At 40.9% G+C, this 20,647-nt stretch overlaps 1 protein-coding gene across 2 annotated transcripts in view; it reads right to left on the minus strand.

The window, feature by feature from the left end:
* Nucleotides 1–1,078: 1,078 nt before the first annotated feature.
* Nucleotides 1,079–20,647, minus strand: part of prkcab (protein kinase C, alpha, b) — a 215,227-nt gene continuing 195,658 nt past the window's right edge. For both annotated transcript variants that reach the window (XM_089128936.1, XM_089128937.1), the window contains 4 exons: nucleotides 13,846–13,926; nucleotides 7,724–7,831; nucleotides 6,362–6,502; nucleotides 1,079–2,413 (listed from right to left, as the gene is read on the minus strand). In XM_089128936.1, coding sequence (XP_088985062.1) covers nucleotides 2,246–2,413; nucleotides 6,362–6,502; nucleotides 7,724–7,831; nucleotides 13,846–13,926 — 498 coding nt within the window. In that variant the 3' untranslated portion in view covers nucleotides 1,079–2,245. The remainder of the gene's footprint in view (nucleotides 2,414–6,361; nucleotides 6,503–7,723; nucleotides 7,832–13,845; nucleotides 13,927–20,647) is intronic.

The raw sequence follows: 20,647 nt of genomic DNA on the forward strand, positions 1-20,647 counted from the left end.
TGTAAATGTCACAATGCAGAAAAAATAAAATAAATAAAATTAATGGTTTTAAAAGACAGGCTTCATTTTCTTTAAGCAAAGAATTTCTTGAGTGAAAAATTGGTTTTGGAGACCCAACATCTACAGTAAGCTTTTATATGGTCTTGTTACATGTTCTTTATGTTGTAGTAGTGCTAGTTTTCTAGCATAATAGGCTAGATTTAAAGGATTAGTTCACTTTTGAAAAAAATTTTGCTGATAATTTACTCACCCCCATGTCATCCAAGATGTCCATGTCTTTCTTTCCTCAGTCGAAAAGAAATTTAGGTTTTTGATGAAAACATTCAAGCATTTATCTCCATATAATGGACTTCAGTGGGAACCAGACGGTTCAAGGTCCAAAAGACAGTTAGTAACAGTTTCAGATGCAGCTTCAAATGTCTTTAAACGATATCAGACGATGAATAAGGGTCTTATCATGCGAAACGATCGGTTATTTCAAAGCTTATTCCAAAAATTTAACTTTTCTAAGGACAAATGCTAGCCTTGCTCTATTCTGTGAGGCGCGTTTGTAACGTCGCGTAATACGTAATTACGTTCAAAAGGTCACGGGCGACGTAGCCAGAAGTACAGAGTCAGTGTTTACAAGTTGAACGCATAGGTTGAACGTGCAAACTAGCTCAAGCACCGTTTACAAAAAAAGGTAAAACAACGATGTTGGACGATTTTGATTCTGCACTTCCGGCTACGTCGCCGGTGACCTTTTGAACGTAATTACGTATTACGTGATGTTACAAACGCGCCTCAGAGAATATAGCAAGGCTAGCATTTGTCCTTAGAAAAGTTACATTTTTGGAATAAGTTTTGAAATAACCGATCGTTTCATCGTCTGGTGTCGTTTAAAGACATTTGAAGCTGCATCTGAAACTGTTATTAACTGTCTTTTGGACCTTGAACCGTCTGGTTCCCATTGAAGTCCATTATATGGAGAAAAATCCTGGAATGTTTTCTTAAAAAACCTTAATTTCTTTTCGACTGAGGAAAGAAAGACATGGACATCTTGGATGACATGGGGGTGAGTAAATTATCAGCAAAAGTTTTTTCAAAAGTGAACTAATCCTTTAAACCAAAGTCCATTTCTGTTCGCAATATGGGCTCAAACATTGTAAAGTATGATAAATTAAGCATTTAATAAAAATGAACATGCAAGCGGGTGCATGGGCCTGTGTTTTACCAATCACTCATTTAGAGCAAGAGAAAAAGTTTTGTATATGTTGACTAAGTAGGAACCAGGCGAGCAGGCAGTGACGGGATTGGAAGTTGTCATGCTAAAACTCGAAGAGCGATAAGGGTTCAAGTTTCAGCCCAAGATAAGGGACACCACCATCTAGTAGGAAATCAATATGCATATATATATATATATAGAGAGAGAGAGAGAGAGAGCTGGATATAAAAACCTTTTTGATGTAGTAATATTTTGGCACTCCTATAACAAGATTTAGATTTACAAATATATAATTCAAGAACATTAGAAATGGCAGTAGAGCACACCAGGAATAGGACACAAAAACCTGTTTCATGTCAGCATGCTTCACACACAATTATCTGAGGACTGGAAAAGGGGAAAATCTCCACCATTTCAAATATCTGTGGGTTTTGTAAAACATCATTTCTATCTGCATCCAAGCATCAGATAAACTGTCGTTACTACCCCAGAGAGAAACACATTGTTGGCCAAGATTCGGGCCAAATCTGGTGCTTGTGGATTCAACCACTGGATCTGCTAGATGTGGGCCGGATCTGAGCCAACAATATGTTGACGTCTGGGACAGTATGAGGGCAAACATTATCGTTCTGTTTAAAAGCCTAAAGAGCTGCCTTTCTGTCTAAAATAATAATTTGTCAGTCTACACTCTTAATAACAAAAGTTCAAAATGTGGTTTTCTCCAGTGAAGAGCCATTTTTTGGTTGAAAAGGACTTACAATAACCTTTTGTCCCTTAGAACATTTTAAAAAAAAATCTAAAGAGCATTTTGTGTAATGTTAAAGATAGAACCATCAATGCCAAACAAAAAAAAATGCTCAGCAGGCTTTGGAACAGATCATAAATCATCTCCATTATATATTACCCTCAAAGTGTCCACTTCTCCAGTCCCCCCTCAGTTCAGATATGTTCAGATAAAGGGTATTCAACTGTCTACAAAGTTTTGATGAGTTCATTGATAACATGGATGCAGTTGTTAGTTTTAGCCTCTTCTTCATCGTCTCATACCACGCTGTGAAGCGACGATGGGTGGATGAACTCTGGGTTTATGAAAGAGAATCCAGCAAATTCGCTCTGGTCGATGTTGGCGATGACCAGTTGGTCTGGAGGGGTCAGCATCGGCTGCGTGCGGGTGAAGAATTTGTCGAAGTTCTCCGCTGCTTTGCCGCTCTGTGAAAGAAAGATCTATTATTAGATTCAATTGAAAAGCTGGCAGTGTGCATGAGAGAAAATTCAGCATGTACACTCATATGTCCAGCAAAAGAAGGGTTTTATAAAAAGCGATTGAATATTCAGGGCTGTGTTGACGGTTGAAATGACGTACCAATAGGGTCCTTTGAGGGGGCTCTTTTAACCCCAGGGCTCTGCAAACACTCATGGGTGGCCACAGTATGAGATGAATCAAATTATATCCGTTAAAAACTTCAACACACATGCAGTTTATACACAGGGAGGGAGGATCGGCACACAGGGTGGGTGGTTTTGATGCAAACACATGAAACGACTCTTAAAATAGTCCAGGCCTTTATCACGTGGGCTCCGCTATTGAGTAAGGTTGGGGATCGTTTGAATTATAGCGATTCCAATTTCTATTCTGAATGAGCGAAACTCTACATGCTAAAGAACGCTTACAACTAAACACTCAAGAAGACTTAATAAATAAATACAACAAAACATACAGTGTTCAAATATGAGTGTTAAATTAACACTGAAGAACGTTAAAGTTAATGAGCTAATTTAGTGATTAATTGAATGATGATTGACCATCATTGAAGTCATGGCAGAATCTCTGAAGGAGAAAGTCTCATTTTCAAAGTCGCCATTATGGTGATCATTTTTTGCTTTAGTTGGCCTCTTGAGCCTTAAACTATTAACATGATGATCAGGTGGTGTTGGTTATGGTTTGACTTAATCATCGTTTGACCAGAATCACAAAACTCATTTAGAGCGTTGGGTTTACCTTGTTGATTCTACTTGTTTACATCAGGTGTCTTTAATGTTGGTCAATCATCACTCAAATAATCACTAAATTATCTCATTAACGTTAACTCTGCTTCAGTGTTCATTTAAGTCGGTCTCGGTCTCGGTCTCGACTCTCTTTGGTCTCGGTCTCGACTCGGACTCGACTCTCTATGGTCTCGGTCTCGACTCGGACTCGGCTCTCTTTGGTCTCGGTCTCGACTCGACTCCCTTTGGTCTCAACTCGGACTCGACTCTCTATGGTCTCGGTCTCGACTCGGACTCGAGTCTCTGGTCTCGGTCTCGACTCGGACTCGACTCTCTTTGGTCTCGACTCGGACTCGACTCTCTTTGGTCTCGGTCTCGACTCGACTCCCTTTGGTCTCAACTCGGACTCGACTCTCTTTGGTCTCGGTCTCGACTCGGACTCAACTCTCTTTGGTTTCTGTCTCTACTCGGACTCGACTTTCTTTGGTCTCGACTCGAACTCGACTCTCTTTGGTCTCGGTCTCGACTCGACTCTCTTTGGTCTCGGTCTCGACTCGGACTCGACTCTCTTTGGTCTCAGTCTCGACCCCGACTCGACTCTCTTTGGTCTCGGTCTCGACTCGGACTCAACTCTCTTTGGTCTCGGTCTCGACTCGGACTAGACTCTCTTTGGTCTTGGTCTCGACTCGGACTCGACTCTCTTTGGTCTCGACTCGGACTCAACTCTCTTTGGTCTCGGTCTCGACTCGGACTAGACTCTCTTTGGTCTTGGTCTCGACTCGACTCTTTTTGGTCTTGGTCTTGACTCGGACTCGACTCTCTTTGGTCTCAACTCGGACTCGACTCTCTTTGGTCTCGGTCTCGACTCTCTTTGGTCTCGGTCTCGACTCGACTCCCTTTGGTCTCGACTCAGACTCGACTCTCTTTGGTCTCTGTCTCTACTCGGACTCGACTCTCTTTGGCTCCAACTCGGATTCGACTCTCTTTGGTCTTGGTCTCGACTCGGACTCGACTCGGACTCGACTCTCTTTGGTCTTGGTCTCGACTCGGACTAGACTCTCTTTGGTCTTGGTCTCGACTCGGACTAGACTCTCTTTGGTCTTGGTCTCGACTCAACTCTTTTTGGTCTTGGTCTCGACTCGGACTCGACTCTCTTTGGTCTCGGCTCGGACTCGACTCTCTTTGGTCTCGGTCTCGACTCTGACTCCACTCTCTTTGGTCTCGACTCAGACTCGACTCTCTTTGGTCTCGGTCTCGACTCGACTCTCTTTGGTCTTGGTCTCGACTCGGACTAGACTCTCTTTGGTCTCGACTCGGACTCGACTCTCTTTGGTCTCGGTCTCGACTCGGACTCGACTCTCTTTGGTCTCGGTCTCGACTCGGACTCGACTCTCTTTGGTCTCGGTCTCGACTCGGACTCGATTCTCTTTGGTCTTGGTCTCGACTCGGACTCGACTCTCTTTGGTCTCGGTCTCGACTCGGACTCGATTCTCTTTGGTCTTGGTCTCGACTCGGACTAGACTCTCTTTGGTCTCGGTCTCGACTCGGACTAGACTCTCTTTGGTCTTGGTCTCGACTCTCTTTGGTCTCGGTCTCGACTCGGACTCGACCCTCTATGGTCTCGGCCTCGACTCGAACTCGAGTGAGCTGGTCTCGACTACAAGACTGCTAACAGTCAACAGAATGTGTTAAAAGGATCTTCAAAATAAAGACCCGGTGTATATGTGTAATACAGATAATCAGTGCACATTATTCTAAAAGGAAAAATGTTTATCTTCAATTCATTATACACCAGCTCTATTTTAGCTGACATCACAGAAACTTCTTTTTTTGAACCTGACGACTCAATTCACCTGCCATCTATTGCCAATTATGCATCAACCAATAATTCCTGAAGGATCAGATCAAGTCTCACTCCAATGTAAAGTAAAACGGGGCTGAACACGTTTCATCATATTGACTTTGAGGACAGACTGATCTTGCGTCAGTGACCTCATTGGCTGGTCAAGACTATATACAGTACATTGAGCTGTAACAGTGTGAGCTCTCAACCCCCCATTGTTTCATTAGGCAGTTCACCAACGCTTTCCTTTGCCAATTGTTAACTTCTTGTCAGGCACTGAACAAGTGAAAGAAAGAAAATGATTCATTCATCTCAATGATCTGCCAGACTCACAGTGTGAAAGTGTAGGTCCCAGCATGCTTTGCATGGTATTTAATAGCCAGAGTAAAATGTTGAAAAAAAGTAAAGTTGAACTTTTTCAGTTTTTTTGTGCAAGATGAGAAAAGAGAGATACGTGTGTTTGTGTAGTGTTTAATGTACAGTTATGTTGAGGAACTGTTTCGATTGCACTGGGCTACCGTTGAGGTGAAAAGTGGAGCTTCTGCTTGGTATGAGGAAGGGTACATTTAGAGTTACCGTCAAATTTCTGACAGTAACATATCAAAAACAGTGATATATTGTAGAAAACAATGCATTGTGGGTAATGTTTGAGGTTTTTGGGAAAATAGCCCACAGGAATATGCTGTGAATTAAAAGTCGATACTTTTATGCGGCTATTTTCCCAATCACACCCAAAACCATCATTCACTATTCCCTACATTAGCTCACATATATAATCCACTTAACAGAGTGAATGAAAAGAAGTGAGTGAATTCAGACACTGACGAACACCTAATAAGCAGAATCACTGAAGGACTAGAACAGAAAAAAAGAGAAGAGACGATCAGAGAACTACAACTGACTTTCAGCAACACTGAGTGTGAAACCAGTTTACAAACCAGTTTAACATTATTTCTTTCATACATGTACAAATATTCTTGTTGAGAATTAACATTTATATATTGATGTTTAATTAAAAACAATAACGTTTGTATTTATTCGGTGTAATACAAATCGGTGTTTGTATTTCACCATTAATTTACAGGTCAAAGTTTTACAGTGCACGTCACCAGTGTACTGGAGAACTGTTGTGACCATTAATCGTCTCTTGATCATGGATCATATAAGGCTGAAACTATGACACATCATACTATTATCAAAGAACAGGAGTTATGCAACTGAATCATATGCGGTGTAGTCTACTGTGACCTGAGAAAGTGAGCTGTCATCCAACAGCAGCCTTGGCAAAGGTGACAGACATAATATTCACACATCATGTTCACACTCACCACTTTGGGTTTGAAAACAGGCTGTATCTCTCTGTTGGCCAGCCGCTCCCAGTCAATTCTGCGGAAGAACGCTTGCTCCTTTATATCCCTCTCCCCCTCCGGACCGCAACCGAGACGCTTCGATGGATGCTTCGTCATCAGCTGTGTGTGAGTATGTGGACGAGAAGACAGATTATTAAACCTGAGACCATCTACCTTAGACTCAAGAATGAAAGAGAAAAATAGGAAGGATAAATCTAAAGAGTCAAATCAAGTCACCAAAATATTCAATGTTTTCAATGGGAACCAAACGGTTCAAGGTCCAAAAGACAGTTTCAGTGCAAACTGTTCAAAGGGCTTTAAACGATTCCAGACGATGAATAAGGGTCTTATCAAGCGAAACGGTCGCTCATTTAAAGGCGAGCATTTGAGCTTATAAAACTAAAACTTAGTTATTTATTTATTAAATGAGCGATCGTTTCGCTTGATAAGACCCTTATTCATCGTCTGGAATCGTTTAAAGCCCTTTGAACAGTTTGCACTGAAACTCTCTTTTGGACCTTGAACCGTTTGGTTCCCATTGAAGTCCATTATATGGAGAAAAATCCTGGAATGCTTTCATCAAAAACCTTCATTTCTTTTCGACTGAAGAAAGAAAGACATGGACATCTTGGATGACATGGGGGTGAGTAAATTATCAGCAAAAGTTTTTTTTAAAGTGAACTACTCCTTTAACTAACATGAACCGACTCTAACTGAACACTTTTTGTGTTTAATGAAACCTGAAGCAAGTTCTTCTGGGCTCAGGTTGGGAAGCAGACCTCTATAAAATGAACTAGTACAATACAAACATTTTCCAATTTGGTTGAGCAAAATGTAAACTGAAATTACTTAAAACAAAACAAAGCATTTTCCTATTTTTCCTAACTAACTAACTAACATTAATGTTTTTTTAAATCATTTTCATTTATAATCATTAAAAAAAATAACAGTGTGACCAAAATCAAATACACATCATTTAAAGTTTAATGATATATGAAACTATTTTACATTTACAAATGATCCACATTACAATCATGATCTTAGGGGCCATTATCATGAAGTGTCATCACTGCCTTTACTCACTTTTATATTGCCACCATGAATCATATTCATCTTATTGGCAACATAATCAAGCAGAATGGAAATGAAATCTTCCACTCAGCTATTATAGTGGCTGATATTTCCATGACTTGAGCTGACAGCAATATTAAAGTACGCCAGTTATTAATCCAAGCTGGGAATTTAATCCCACAATAGCTTCTGCATTATTCTTTTCTAATATATATACATATACAGATGGCATCGCATGCATATGGAAATGTGTAGAAATACAGGACTGACCCCTTTACAGATGGACACAGCCTCTTTGGACATGGATTTGGGGTAGGACACATTGTGCTCCATTATGGACTGAAACAGCTCGTCCTCATCCTCGCCATCGAAGGGGGGCTGTTAGAAAACGCAGTGTGATTACATTTCCATGTACGTTCTAGGATAAAAACATATCAACCAAATAATAAACAAGTGCAGACAGTGTTTTCTTGTTCAAATCAACCGGTTAGAACTCACATGTGCTCCTTTTCTTAGTCTTCAGCAACATTAATATCTTTTAATATGGCAACAGTCTAAGATTACAGATTAGTCATAATTACAGTACAGGTGAAACTCGAAAAAATGAGAATATCGTGCAAAAGTTCCTTTATTTCAGTGATTTAACTTAAAAAAATGAACCTAATACATTATATAGACTCATTACATGCAAAGTGAGATATTTCAAGCCTTTATTTGATATAATGTTGATGACTATGGCTTACAGCTTATGAAAACCCTAAATTCGTGAGCTATAAGCCATAACCATCAACATTATAGCAAATAAAGGCTTGAAATATCTCACTTTACATGTAATGAGTCTATATAATATATTAGTTTCACCTTGAATTACTGAAATAAATGAAATTTTGCACAATATTCTCATTTTTTGAGTTAATCAGAGATTCAACAAACCCATAAATGACGAATATTTATTTATGAACTTGAGATTGAGATCCGTTGCATGTACACTAATACGCTGATAACTACCAAAAATCAGTTCCCTTTCGTAGTCACTTCGAGTTACGTCAGAAGTGACGGAGATTGGGGGTTTCGCATAGAAAGCCAATCCTCTTCGAGTATTTAAAAACGAGCCAATGGCATGCAATGCCTTGGGGCTGCGGAAATTTGCATAGCGTACTCCGCCCTACTCCGTGAGTATAAAAGGAGGAAGTGAACGCAACCGCAGTATGTTTTCGCTTCGGAGCCAAGAGAACCTCTTCACTCCTGAAAGCCATTCTCACTGTTTTCAAGACTCTTCGAGAACGAGCGTCCTCTTCAGTGTTGGTGTGACGGCGGTACCCAGCGAGACTCTGCATCGCCTGCGATCTGACCCCCCCCCCTCAGGCCGTGTGCCCCGCTAAACGCCAGGCGAAGCGATGTTCCTGAGGCGGGCCGCTCAGTGATAGTGTCATGGTTTTTCTCAGGAGGCGGTAGCAGGGCCCCTCCTTCCCCGGTGGAGGGCCGGTGGAGAATCTTTTGTTCTAGCTAGCTCCTCGAGCTGGTTGAGGAAAAGCTGACACTGTCATTGAGCACACAGACTGGAATGAGCGCGCACGACGTCCAGTGCGTCGCCCCGTTCATTCCTCTCTGTCTCTGAGGGCGCGGAAGGGTGCGTGTGTCGTCCCCGGGCTACGCCAATCCCTTCCCCCTCTATCGCCAGACCCCCGGCAGAACAGACCCCCGTGGAACGCTCTGCCTTCCCTGGTCTCTTCTGTCGGGGAGCGGGCTTCGACGGTGCATCCGGACGGGGTAACTCCTGCACGCATGCCGGTCGACCCGCCTCGCTGCCCCTCCGGGGGGACGCCTGTGGTTCGCATGACCCCGCTGGCTCACTTCCTGGAAGCCTGGCTAGCGCTTCCTGGGCTGTCCCGCTGGGTCATCAGAACAATCAGATTTGGCTACGCGATTCAGTTCGCACGGTCTCCTCCCCGTTTCAGGGGAATTCGCTCCACGATGGTCGGTGGCAACACCCCGGTCATGAGAGCGGAGATTGCGACCCTGCTGGCGAAGGGTGCAATCGAGACGGTCCCTCCAGCCGAGATGAGGTCCGGGTTTTACAGCCCCTACTTCATTGTCCCCAAAAAGACCGGTGGGTCACGACCGATCCTGGACCTGCGCATTTTGAACCGTTCTCTCCATCGACTACCGTTCAAAATGGTCACAGCCAAACGCATTCTCGAATGCGTTCAGTTTCAGGAGTGGTTTGCAGCGATCGACCTGAAGGACGCGTACTTCCATGTCTCCTTTTTGCCTCGACACAGACCGTTTCTTCGGTTTGCTTTCGAGGGCCAGGCATATCAGTACACGGTTCTTCCATTCGGGTTAGCTCTGTCCCCTCGCGTCTTTACGAAGATCGTCGAGGCAGCCCTTGTTCCCCTTCGCGAGCACGGGGTTCGCTTCCTGAACTATCTCAACGACTGGCTGATACTGGCACACTCTCGAGCTCAGGTTTGCGAACACAGAGACCTGGTGCTCCGGCACCTAGCCCGTCTGGGCCTTCGGGTCAACCGGGAAAAGAGCAAACTTTGCCCCGTGCAGAGGATCTCTTTTCTCGGCATGGAGATAGACTCGGTCGCCATGTCCGCGCAGCTCACGAGCGAGCGCGCGCACTCACTGCTGACTTGTCTTCGACAGTTCGAGGGCAAGAGTGCGGTTCCACTGAAACTATTTCAGAGGCTCCTGGGGCATATGGCATCCGTGGCCGCGGTGACGCCGCTCGGTTTGCTTCATATGAGACCGCTTCAGCTGTGGCTTCGCGATCGAGTCCCGAGGTGGGCATGGCATCGTGGTTCGCTCCGAGTTCCAGTGACTCCAGCGTGCCGCCAAACCTTCTTCCCGTGGTCGAACCTCAGCTTCTTACGGACCGGGGTCCCTATTCAGCGAGTTTGCCAGGCATCTCGTTGTCTCCACGGATGCGTCTACCACGGGTTGGGGTGCCATGTGCAATGGGCATGCAGCCGCCGGTTCCTGGACAGGAGCCCAGCGCCTCATGCACATCAATTGCCTCGAGCTGCTGGCAGTACGGCTCGCCCTGCACCGCTTCAGAGCGTTGCTCTCGGGCCAGAAACGATATCAGACGATGAATAAGGGTCTTATCATGCGAAACGATCGGTTATTTCAAAACTTATTCCAAAAATGTAACATTTCTAAGGACAAATGCTAGCCTTGCTATATTCTCTGAGGCGCGTTTGTAACGTCACGTAATACGTAATTACGTTCAAAAGGTCACGGGCGACGTAGCCGGAAGTACAGAATCAAAATCGTCCGACATCGTTGTTTTACCTTTTAATTCCTTTTTTGTAAACAGCGTTTGAGTTAGTTTGCACGTTCAACCTATGCGTTCAACTTGTAAACACTGACTCTGTACTTTCGGCTACGTCGCCCGTGACCTTTTGAACATAATTACGTAATACGTGACGTTGCAAACGCGCCTCACAGAATAGAGCAAGGCTAGCATTTGTCCTTAGAAAAGTTACATTTTTGGAATAAGTTTTGAAATAACCGATCGTTTCGCATGATAAGACCCTTATTCATCGTCTGATATCGTTTAAAGACATTTGAAGCTGCATCTGAAACAGTTATTAACTGTCGTTTGGACCTTGAACCATCCGGTTCCCATTGAAGTCCATTATATGGAGAAAAATCCTGGAATGTTTTCATCAAAAACCTAAATTTCTTTTCGACTGAGGAAAGAAAGACATGGACATCTTGGATGACATGGGGGTGAGTAAATTATCAGCAAAAATTTTTTTTTTAAAAGTGAACTAATCCTTTAAGTGAGTTGTGATGTGAAATAAAGCACTTAAGTAAGAAGTTTCCACAACTGTACCAGCACTTGTCTTCTGGCTGCACTAATGAGAACACATTTTTTAATATTTCTTGGGTCAAGACAAAGTGGCAGTTTGCAATGTATTACCGCAAACTCTTGTTGTGTCTGTATGTGCTTAAATCTGCCGTATAAGGATGCTTTGCTGTCACATATAACACAATGCGCACTTCAATAATGAATCAATAATTTCTGTATCGATCGATCTATTCCTAAGCTGTTCCTAAGCGGAAATGGTTTACCGCTTTCCACACGTTAGTTTATGAAGCATAATCAGGGGAAGAATGTGCAAGTAAACGCATTCATTGATGCTGTGGTACAAGACCTCCTAGTGCTCACGGATCATTCGCGCACACACACAACTCAATGCAATCGTTTCTGAAGAGGACCAATGCACAGTTATGATTCCCGAGTCATTCTACAGTCATTTCTTGTTGTATCCTCACAGCAGTGGGTTGATCTATTACATTATAAGACAAAACCATCTACAGTGAAACACAAGATTCTTCTGTTGGGTAATTGGACCCGGGAGTCAATGAGAGAAAGAGGAGATGTGGACGATGTAACCGTGGTAACCGTTCTGGAAGGCCTGGGAAGCGCTCTGTGTTAATGAATCTCACTGAGATAAACAGAGAATATGCCAGAAGAGACACATAAAGCAGTTTATATAACAGAGCGAATTGTACGAGCGCAAATTAAGCGTCTTTGTGAAGGAAATCCTTACTGCAATTACAAACTTTTCTGTGGAATCTCATGAGAATTTGTGTTTTTTTATGTAAAGTGGGTTCTACCACACACACACACACACACACTTTACCTTGTGTTTGCATTCACAATATAATTAATATTGATGACAGGATCTTAAACCAGAATTATTTACGTATGTACATTTATCTTACTGTACATATAAACAACGAGATCAGGCTGCACTGTAAAACCTAACAGTAATATTTACTCAATTAAATTGAGTTCACTGCACTCAAATAATACTGAAACTTGAGAGTGACTGAAACAGAACTCAAACGCAATGAGTTATAGAACATTTCTAGATCCCAGAATGATAATTGAATAATAATTGTATGGTTAAGTTAATTAATCATCAATTAAGTGTTGATTGATCATTAGTGATGAACACTTGCTATTAACAAGCAGAATCACTGAAGGAAAAAGAAACACAAGGTTTAAGGTCACCATGATGGAGATCAGCAATTATTAGTTAATGACTTGACTCACTGATCTCATTCAGAATCTATTTTCTGATTATATTAGTTGCAATTGAAAATAGATTCTACAACATAAGAACGAGCAATGTTATGACTGTCAGATAGTATGAAGAATTTTACAAAAAGTGTAATTCACGAACAAAACTAACACAGATACCAAGAATCAGCATATGAATCTCAACAATGGTGACCATTAAAAAACGCATTGCATGCATTGCATCATGAATCGTTTTTTAATAGTCACCATTGTTGAGATTCATATACTGATTCTTGATGTCTTTGTAAGTCAGCATGATACCATAGAGGTTTTTAAAATCTGATTGAAACAATAATGGGCCTTTCAGCAGAATCACAGTTCTTTTATAATGAATAATACAAGTTATTTATCACCTGTTTAATCAGAGATTATTCTCTAGAAAAGGTCAGAGAATCAAGACATCATCATTCCATAAATCATCATCAAAACAAAAATTTCTCTTGGCTTTAATGCCATAACAAATGTGTTATAGAAACACTCAGTTACAGCAGCCAGAGGAAAACCTGGTGTTATAAAGTCAGGGGTCAAGAGCCCAACTAAAGCAAACACTGACCACTATTATGGTGTCTTTAAATGAAACTCAATAAATCATCTTCCTCTAAACCTCTGTTCATTCCCAATAACAACTTCTATAGACGCATGATAAAAGTCAAATTGGTTAGTAATAAGTGAAGCTGGTAATGCTGTTTGTGGAGTTGTTCAATCCTCCTCTGCTGAAATATTGAGAGATTTAAACATTTAATCTTCAGTTGATTTCATCTAATGATGTGGTTAAAAGTCACTTTTAGTGAACTCAACTGAAATAATTTCAGAGTACTCATAACTATTGTTTTTTATAAACTTAAATGAATTGAGGCAATCGGTTTCCTCAAATAAAATGAGTTAGTTTAACTCATTGGATTTAACTCTCTGTGTGATATTGTGAGCTAGCAGTAACTGCAAGTGCTCGGAGTTCATTTAAAGTTTGTCATTTCACTGTTTTTACTCAATAAAGTGAAGTTTCAGCTATATACAGTGTTGAATGCAGTGTAAAGTTTAATTGTGTTTTAAGAAATATGATTGTTTTTGTAAACTTAAATGAATTGAGGTCATCGGTTTACGAGTTATGCAACATGAAAATGCAGTTCCTGTTCCATCAGAAGCAATTTGCGCAAACCAGAGTCTGGATTGTTTCTCTGTTGCTCGGAGACCGTGTGTTTATCCGCGGCGATGTCTGATCACAGCAGGACTGCAATCACAAGCACTCAGACAAGAGTAAACGATTGGCGAGAACAAGCCTCCGTACCTGCCCAGCCAGCATCTCGTAGAGGAGCACGCCGTACGCCCACCAGTCCACAGACTTACCGTACGGCTGATAGGCGATTATCTGCGGAGGAGAGGAAATAAACGGTTCAGTCGTTCATTCAGCTCTCAAACACTATTCAATCTCCATTCATTTGTCAAGAGCACAAGGCATGTTTTATCACTGCTCAAGCCGCTATTTTTGATCATTCGCTGTATAATAATGGCTTTTTCTCCCTTCACTAGTTCATTTCCACCCACACATTCAGCACACACACACTAATGAGTGTGTATAATCACAGGGGAAGGTAATGAGGGCTTTGTTAAGCAGAAAGACTGTATGTTTCATGTCACACTCGTCCTCTTCATGTGTGCTTTGGAAATGACTGCGTAGTTGTGTCGCTTTCCACAAATAGAGAACAAATTGGTGCCCCGTTACTTTTTTAAAAGCAATAACGTCACTTATGCCGTATTCTTTAGAGAGATGATACATACAGTTAGCATTGCATGAAAAGTATCTAGTTTAAAGTGCTCTAAATGCTCACAACCTTTCATAAAACAATTATTTGAATATATAAATTGAAAGAATTATATATTTCTAGTCTAATTCTTGACCTATTTTCGTCACCACAGTTTACCAAAAGTATTATTTATTAATTTGGCAGTGTCCTGTGTGTGTTTTTTTTTTTTCATTTCATTTCTCCGTTTAAAAAAATAAAATATTTATAAATATTAAGGCTGGGTAATAAATATCGTTTTCTCGATATTGATCGATTCTCATTTTTACGAACCGATATCGATTCTTAAATCTCAAGAATCGATTAGTCATCCTGTTTCATTTGAATGTATGGCACATTGTATCGCGGCTGCGCGCATCCAAAAAATCGCAATAATCTTTGTCCTTTGTTACTATTGATATGAAACAAAGTTACGTCCATTTTCTTTAGAAATTCAAAAACATAAAGAGTGTTTTGCCGCTGTGGCGTGAGATCGCTCTGGCGGAGCTCAAGAGAAGCAGCAGCGCTGATCTCTCTTCTCTTCCGGCTTAATAATACCAGTTACAGCGCAAAATAAACATGAAAGAGCATCTGAAAGTAAGTACAACTTATCGAAATCCATGTCATGTCACATTGATTCGCTCAATCAGCGTTTCAACCGTGGAAAGACGTCAGTTAAACAGCTTGTAATCAATGTCATGTCATCGTCATATTTACCTCAGAAAACCCACATCAACTCGTTAGTCAGCTAGAAAAAAATAACTCTAGAGAGGAGCATTTTGCTAAATATATACACCATATTACATATGCATTATAATCTTAATGTTCTTCAATATTTAATGCATATTTGAATAAATCTGGCAAGTTTTTATGACAGCCACCATTTAAATGTTTATATTTCATATGATTTTCTTATTATAAAAATAAATAAAAATGTAATTCAAATGTTTGTATAGCTACAAAACAGTTCATTATTACCTTCATATTAGGCTAATGAAGTCAATAGGCTACAACTAGATTCCCGTAGTTTACAGAATTTAAGAGATTTGATTCCCTTGAGAAAAATGGCCATTTATTGTAACTGATATCCAAAATAATCGATATTGAATCGAATTGAATCGAAATCGAATTGAATTGCAAGCTTGTGAATCGAAATCGAATCGAATTGTGAAATTTGTCTCAATACCCAGCGCTAATAAATATTGATATCATTATATTTTCTAATAGAGTGTATGCATCAAGCGCAATCATTCAACCCTGAGAAAAATGTCTAAATAGTATAATATTTTTCTTTTACTTAGTAGTCAATGATTTTATCCATTAAAACTCATCTTTGATCACCAAAACGACATATATTTCATTGAAAATAAATTCTCCATGACTTAAAATATCTTGAATGTAACTCGACACCCTTGCCTCACTTAGTAAGCGTGGTATTATGAATATGCAAATGAGCCCCACCTCCACTCACTCACTGGTTGACGATCACACGTTGATCTGATTGGTTACAGAAAGATCTTGATTGATACACTGGTTAGGTCACACTGCTTAAAATTCCTCATACACAACAAACACATACACAGATGAACACATACACTCACACTAACAAAACAGCTTTTTTATGATACCCTATGATACAGACTCTGTATAATAATACTTATTTTGTAAAATGGCCCAATTTCTGTTAGGGTCTGTCTAAATACACAAGCGATATGGAGTCAAACAGTCTACTGATTAAATGAGAAGAGTGAATCTAGCTTCAGGATTGATAGTGACTACAGTAAACAAGAGTCCTCGTTTGGTTCCCTTATTTTTGTGCGCACATGACCAGGATGTAATCTGTCCCATCCAATTTATGGCGACGTCTATTTAGTCTAAAAATAACCCAGACAGCCACAAAGTGTCGACCCAGATCCGGCAAGCGTTGAATCCACATGTACCGGATGTGGGCCGCATCTGGGCCGACACAATGTGGCTGTCTGGGTTGTTTCATTATTTTTTCATATGACAATATGTCATATGTTCCGACATATTGAGCTGTGGTTGCCATGCCAGCGACTTTAGATCCGCCTCATGTAATTTCCCGCTCTTTTTCCACATCATCTCTCGACCGTGCAGCTGAGTGTCGGTGTCGATCACGTCTTCTCCAGCTCCTGCTCCCAAGAGCAAATTTACACTATTGATCTACAATTGTTTTTAGAACAGAAGCGTCAATATATCTGATTGTTTCTTCATTATCATTTGTCGAAAGTCAGCATGTCCAATAAAGTTGTGTGACAACACAATGATGAGCGTAAAAAATAGAAAGCACTTTACTCAAAGGGGTGTGCATAAGACTGACACGACACCTTCGTAATCAAGATATGACACACGGCATGAATATGAAGGAGGTTTAATTCATGTTTATGACAACATTCGCTCAATTGACATTTCTAATGCAAATATGACATTGTTTGAGATGTCTTTGTTATGACACCTTGACATGAACCAATACATCATAACCTGTCAGAGTCTTTGTCATGACAACTTGACATTACTAAGACCATGGATATGTATATAAAGGCTAGATGTGTTACGGCGGAGTTTCCATCGTCATCACCGGCGGCCATCTTGTCACAGACAAGCTGAGTGATCGAACACTAAGGGCCAATCCCAATTCTACCCCTTACCCCTTCACTTTCCCCTAGCCCTACCCCTTCGCCTTCCCCTTGACCCTTGAAACAGAGTGGCAATGCGTAGGGGTTAAAATATTCCCCTAAGAAATGGCACACCACTACGCCTCCGTTAAACGTCATTATAAGTTGTCGCTAGCGCCTACGTCACAGGAGATGCGCCGATGTTTATCACAACTTCCAAGATCCCGTCGACAGCTGCAGTTATCTCAGTCGCGTGGGTTACAGCTATTTTCTTGCATTTATCTTGTGAAGTTCGCAGGAAACAACGGAGACGACGAAAATATGTTGCGGGACTATCGTTAGCAAACTACAGTAATTTTAGCGATTTTTAAAAAATTTTTAACAAACGTTTCTGTGAAGAAACTGACCGTAAATATGAACACAATATTGAATGTAACATAAAGCAAATCATTATTTGTCATTACAATACTTATTAAAGCCACAAATACTTAAATTTATGGGTCTCCTTTGTTGCTTGGGCAGCCAGCCTGGGTTAGCAGTGACACTTCTCATACCCCTTCGTTTGAAGTGTGCTCCCGAAAAATCTTCGTTTGAAGGGCTATCTGGCCCTTCTCCCTAGCCCTCCCCCTCCAACCAAAAGAGAATTGGGACAACCCTACCCCTTCACGTGGACGCGCAAAACGGAGGGGAAGGGGAAAGTGAAGGGGTAAGGGGTAGAATTGGGATTGGCCCTTAAAACTCTTATCTCGTTGAAATCTTGACGGATTTACAAACGGTTTGGTTTCTTACAAAGGTTATTAACGTGGCTATAATTATCTGGATGATTATTTATTTATACACTATTTATTCATAAGTATGCGGTATCATAACTACATCTCTGACGTTTATAACAATCGAAAATCGGTAGAAAATTGAGCAAGTTATGGTCATTTAAATAGTACATGCACCATTAAAACAATGTTACGAGTGAGCGAGCTGACTGTGACAAGATGGCCGCCAGGTGCAGACGTCGACCTCCATGGCCAGCAGCGTGGACGACATATCTAGCCTTCATATAGATATCTATGACTAAGACAACACAACCTGTCATAAACAAGACATAGCAGATTAATTATTAAACTTAAGAAAGCACTTAGCTTTATGGGTTAACATTACATTAAACTGTCATGTGGTTGGCTATGACATTGGCTGTCATGACGTGACAGAAACCATTTTTGGAAAAACGATATTGTTTACGGTCTCACATGCCGTTGAATAACACGGGAAGGCGGGGTTTATGACCTATACTAGGACCGGCCACCAGGGGGGCGATCAAGACGTTTTGGCTTCACTTTTGAGGGCTTGTGCTGCACGCTTGGTGTGAACGGGCATTTACCATCCCAGATAGCAACATAGTCTCGGTCCAGATCCGGCCCACATCTGGTACGCATTGAATCCACATGTACCGGATGTGAGCCAGATCTTGGCCGACACTATGTTGCTGTCTGGGACATGACATCATCATTGTACCACATTACTTTTTTTAAAGGTTTTTCCCCCAAAAGCCACTTTTGAAGTCTTAGAAGGGCCAAAAAAAAAAAAAACGTCACTGTGTTTCTAAAAATACAATCCCATAAAGACTGTGTGTGTGATTGGCTGCGGGTCTCTGAATATAAAGAGGGATGAATGAACGAGTGTGTCAGGACACAGACGTGCTGAGGTTTCTAATGGAGACGGTCCAGTCACAGAAAACGCTCACACACCCTTGGCATTATTCTACATCTGTATTATTGCATTTCATCTATAGAGCTTCTCCTCATGCGCCCTGAATATAAATGTGTGAGTTCACTTTATAGTAGCTCATTTATATTTGGATCGATTCAGAAATACAGAGTGCACATGTGCGGTGCCATGATGTGTGTGTGTAGCGAATGTCTCCCAGACTCTTCTGTTTAAATGATTATCAGGGTCACTGATCAGACATGAGGAAATCAATAAGTGAAGCAGAGAGTTCATGACACACGAGCTAAAGACATGTGAACGAACACAGAGAAATCTGCAGCTGTTTGCGATATAAAGAGATTTGCTCAAATCACACACTGAGAATCAAACTGCCCCGTTTATTTCAAAAGCTTCCACTGAGCTATGAGGATCCTGTCAGAAATACACCATGTTTATGTTTGCTTTCTCTCTTCCCACATACAATATGTTTTTCAGACTGCGCGTCTCCTTTGTGTCGTGACGCTGGAAGAGAGCATGATGTTCCTGCTACTTACAGTGCTCAAACCACACACACACACATACTCTCTATATACGTAATGGTTTTATACAGTAAAAACTGAATTCTCTCCCCAAACACTATGACCCCTAAACCTGCCCATCACACACACACACACACACACACATACAATGTCAACAGTGGAAATGTCACAGAGCTAATCTCTACGTCAATATCACTGTTGGCTTTAGCAGAAGAGAGCAATTTAAAATGTGGCTATTAGTGAATGATGTGGCCATGTACCTAACACACACACATTTTAGATTTAGCAACAAAAAGATGCAAGATTACCTAAACAACCATTGAAAGCATTTGCATGTTTTCAGTTGTTACTGATTAAATATGTCATCAATCTGTTTAAAGGATTAGTTCACTTTTGAAAAAACTTTTGCTGATAATTTACTCACCCCCATGTCATCCAAGATATCCATGTCTTTCTTTCCTCAGTCGAAAAGAAATTAAGGTTTTTGATGAAAACAGTCCAGCATTTTTGTCCATATAATGGACTTCAATGGGAACCGGATGGTTCAAGGTCCAAAAGACAGTTAATAACAGTTTCAGATGCAGCTTCAAATGTCTTTAAACGATATCAGACGATGAATAAGGGTCTTATCATGCGAAACGATCGGTTATTTCAAAACTTATTCCAAAAATGTAACTTTTCTAAGGACAAATGCTAGCCTTGCTCTATTCTGTGAGGCGCGTTTGCAACGTCACGTATTACGTAATTACGTTCAAAAGGTCACGGGCGATGTAGCCGGAAGTACAGAGTCAGTGTTTACAAGTTGAACGCATAGGTTGAACGTGCAAACTAACTCAAACGCCGTTTACAAAAAAAGGAATTAAAAGGAAAAACAACGATGTCGGACGATTTCCGGCTACGTCGCCCGTGACCTTTTGAACGTAATTACGTATTACGTGACGTTACAAACGCGCCTCAGAGAATATAGCAAGGCTAGCATTTGTCCTTAGAAAAGTTACATTTTTGGAATAAGTTTTGAAATAACCGATCGTTTCGCATGATAAGACCCTTATTCATCGTCTGGTGTCGTTTAAAGACATTTGAAGCTGCATCTGAAACTGTTATTAACTGTCTTTCGGACCTTGAACCATCCGGTTCCCATGTAAGTCCATTATATGGAGAAAAATCCTGGAATGTTTTCATCAAAAACCTAAATTTCTTTTCGACTGAGGAAAGAAAGACATGGACATCTTGGATGACATGGGGGTGAGTAAATTATCAGCAAAAGTTTTTTCAAAAGTGAACTAATCCTTTAAACATGATTTTTTTAGGGGTGTAACGATACCCTCATGTCACGATTCAATACATATCACGATACTGAACTCAGTATGATGATAAAAGCTTAACAAAAATGTTGATTTTTTATTAAAATACTGCTGATTAAAATGCTTAAT

This window comes from Pimephales promelas, chromosome 3, assembly GCF_988280905.1.
Source record: "Pimephales promelas chromosome 3, fPimPro1.hap1.1, whole genome shotgun sequence".
NCBI classification, from domain to species: domain Eukaryota; kingdom Metazoa; phylum Chordata; class Actinopteri; order Cypriniformes; family Leuciscidae; genus Pimephales; species Pimephales promelas.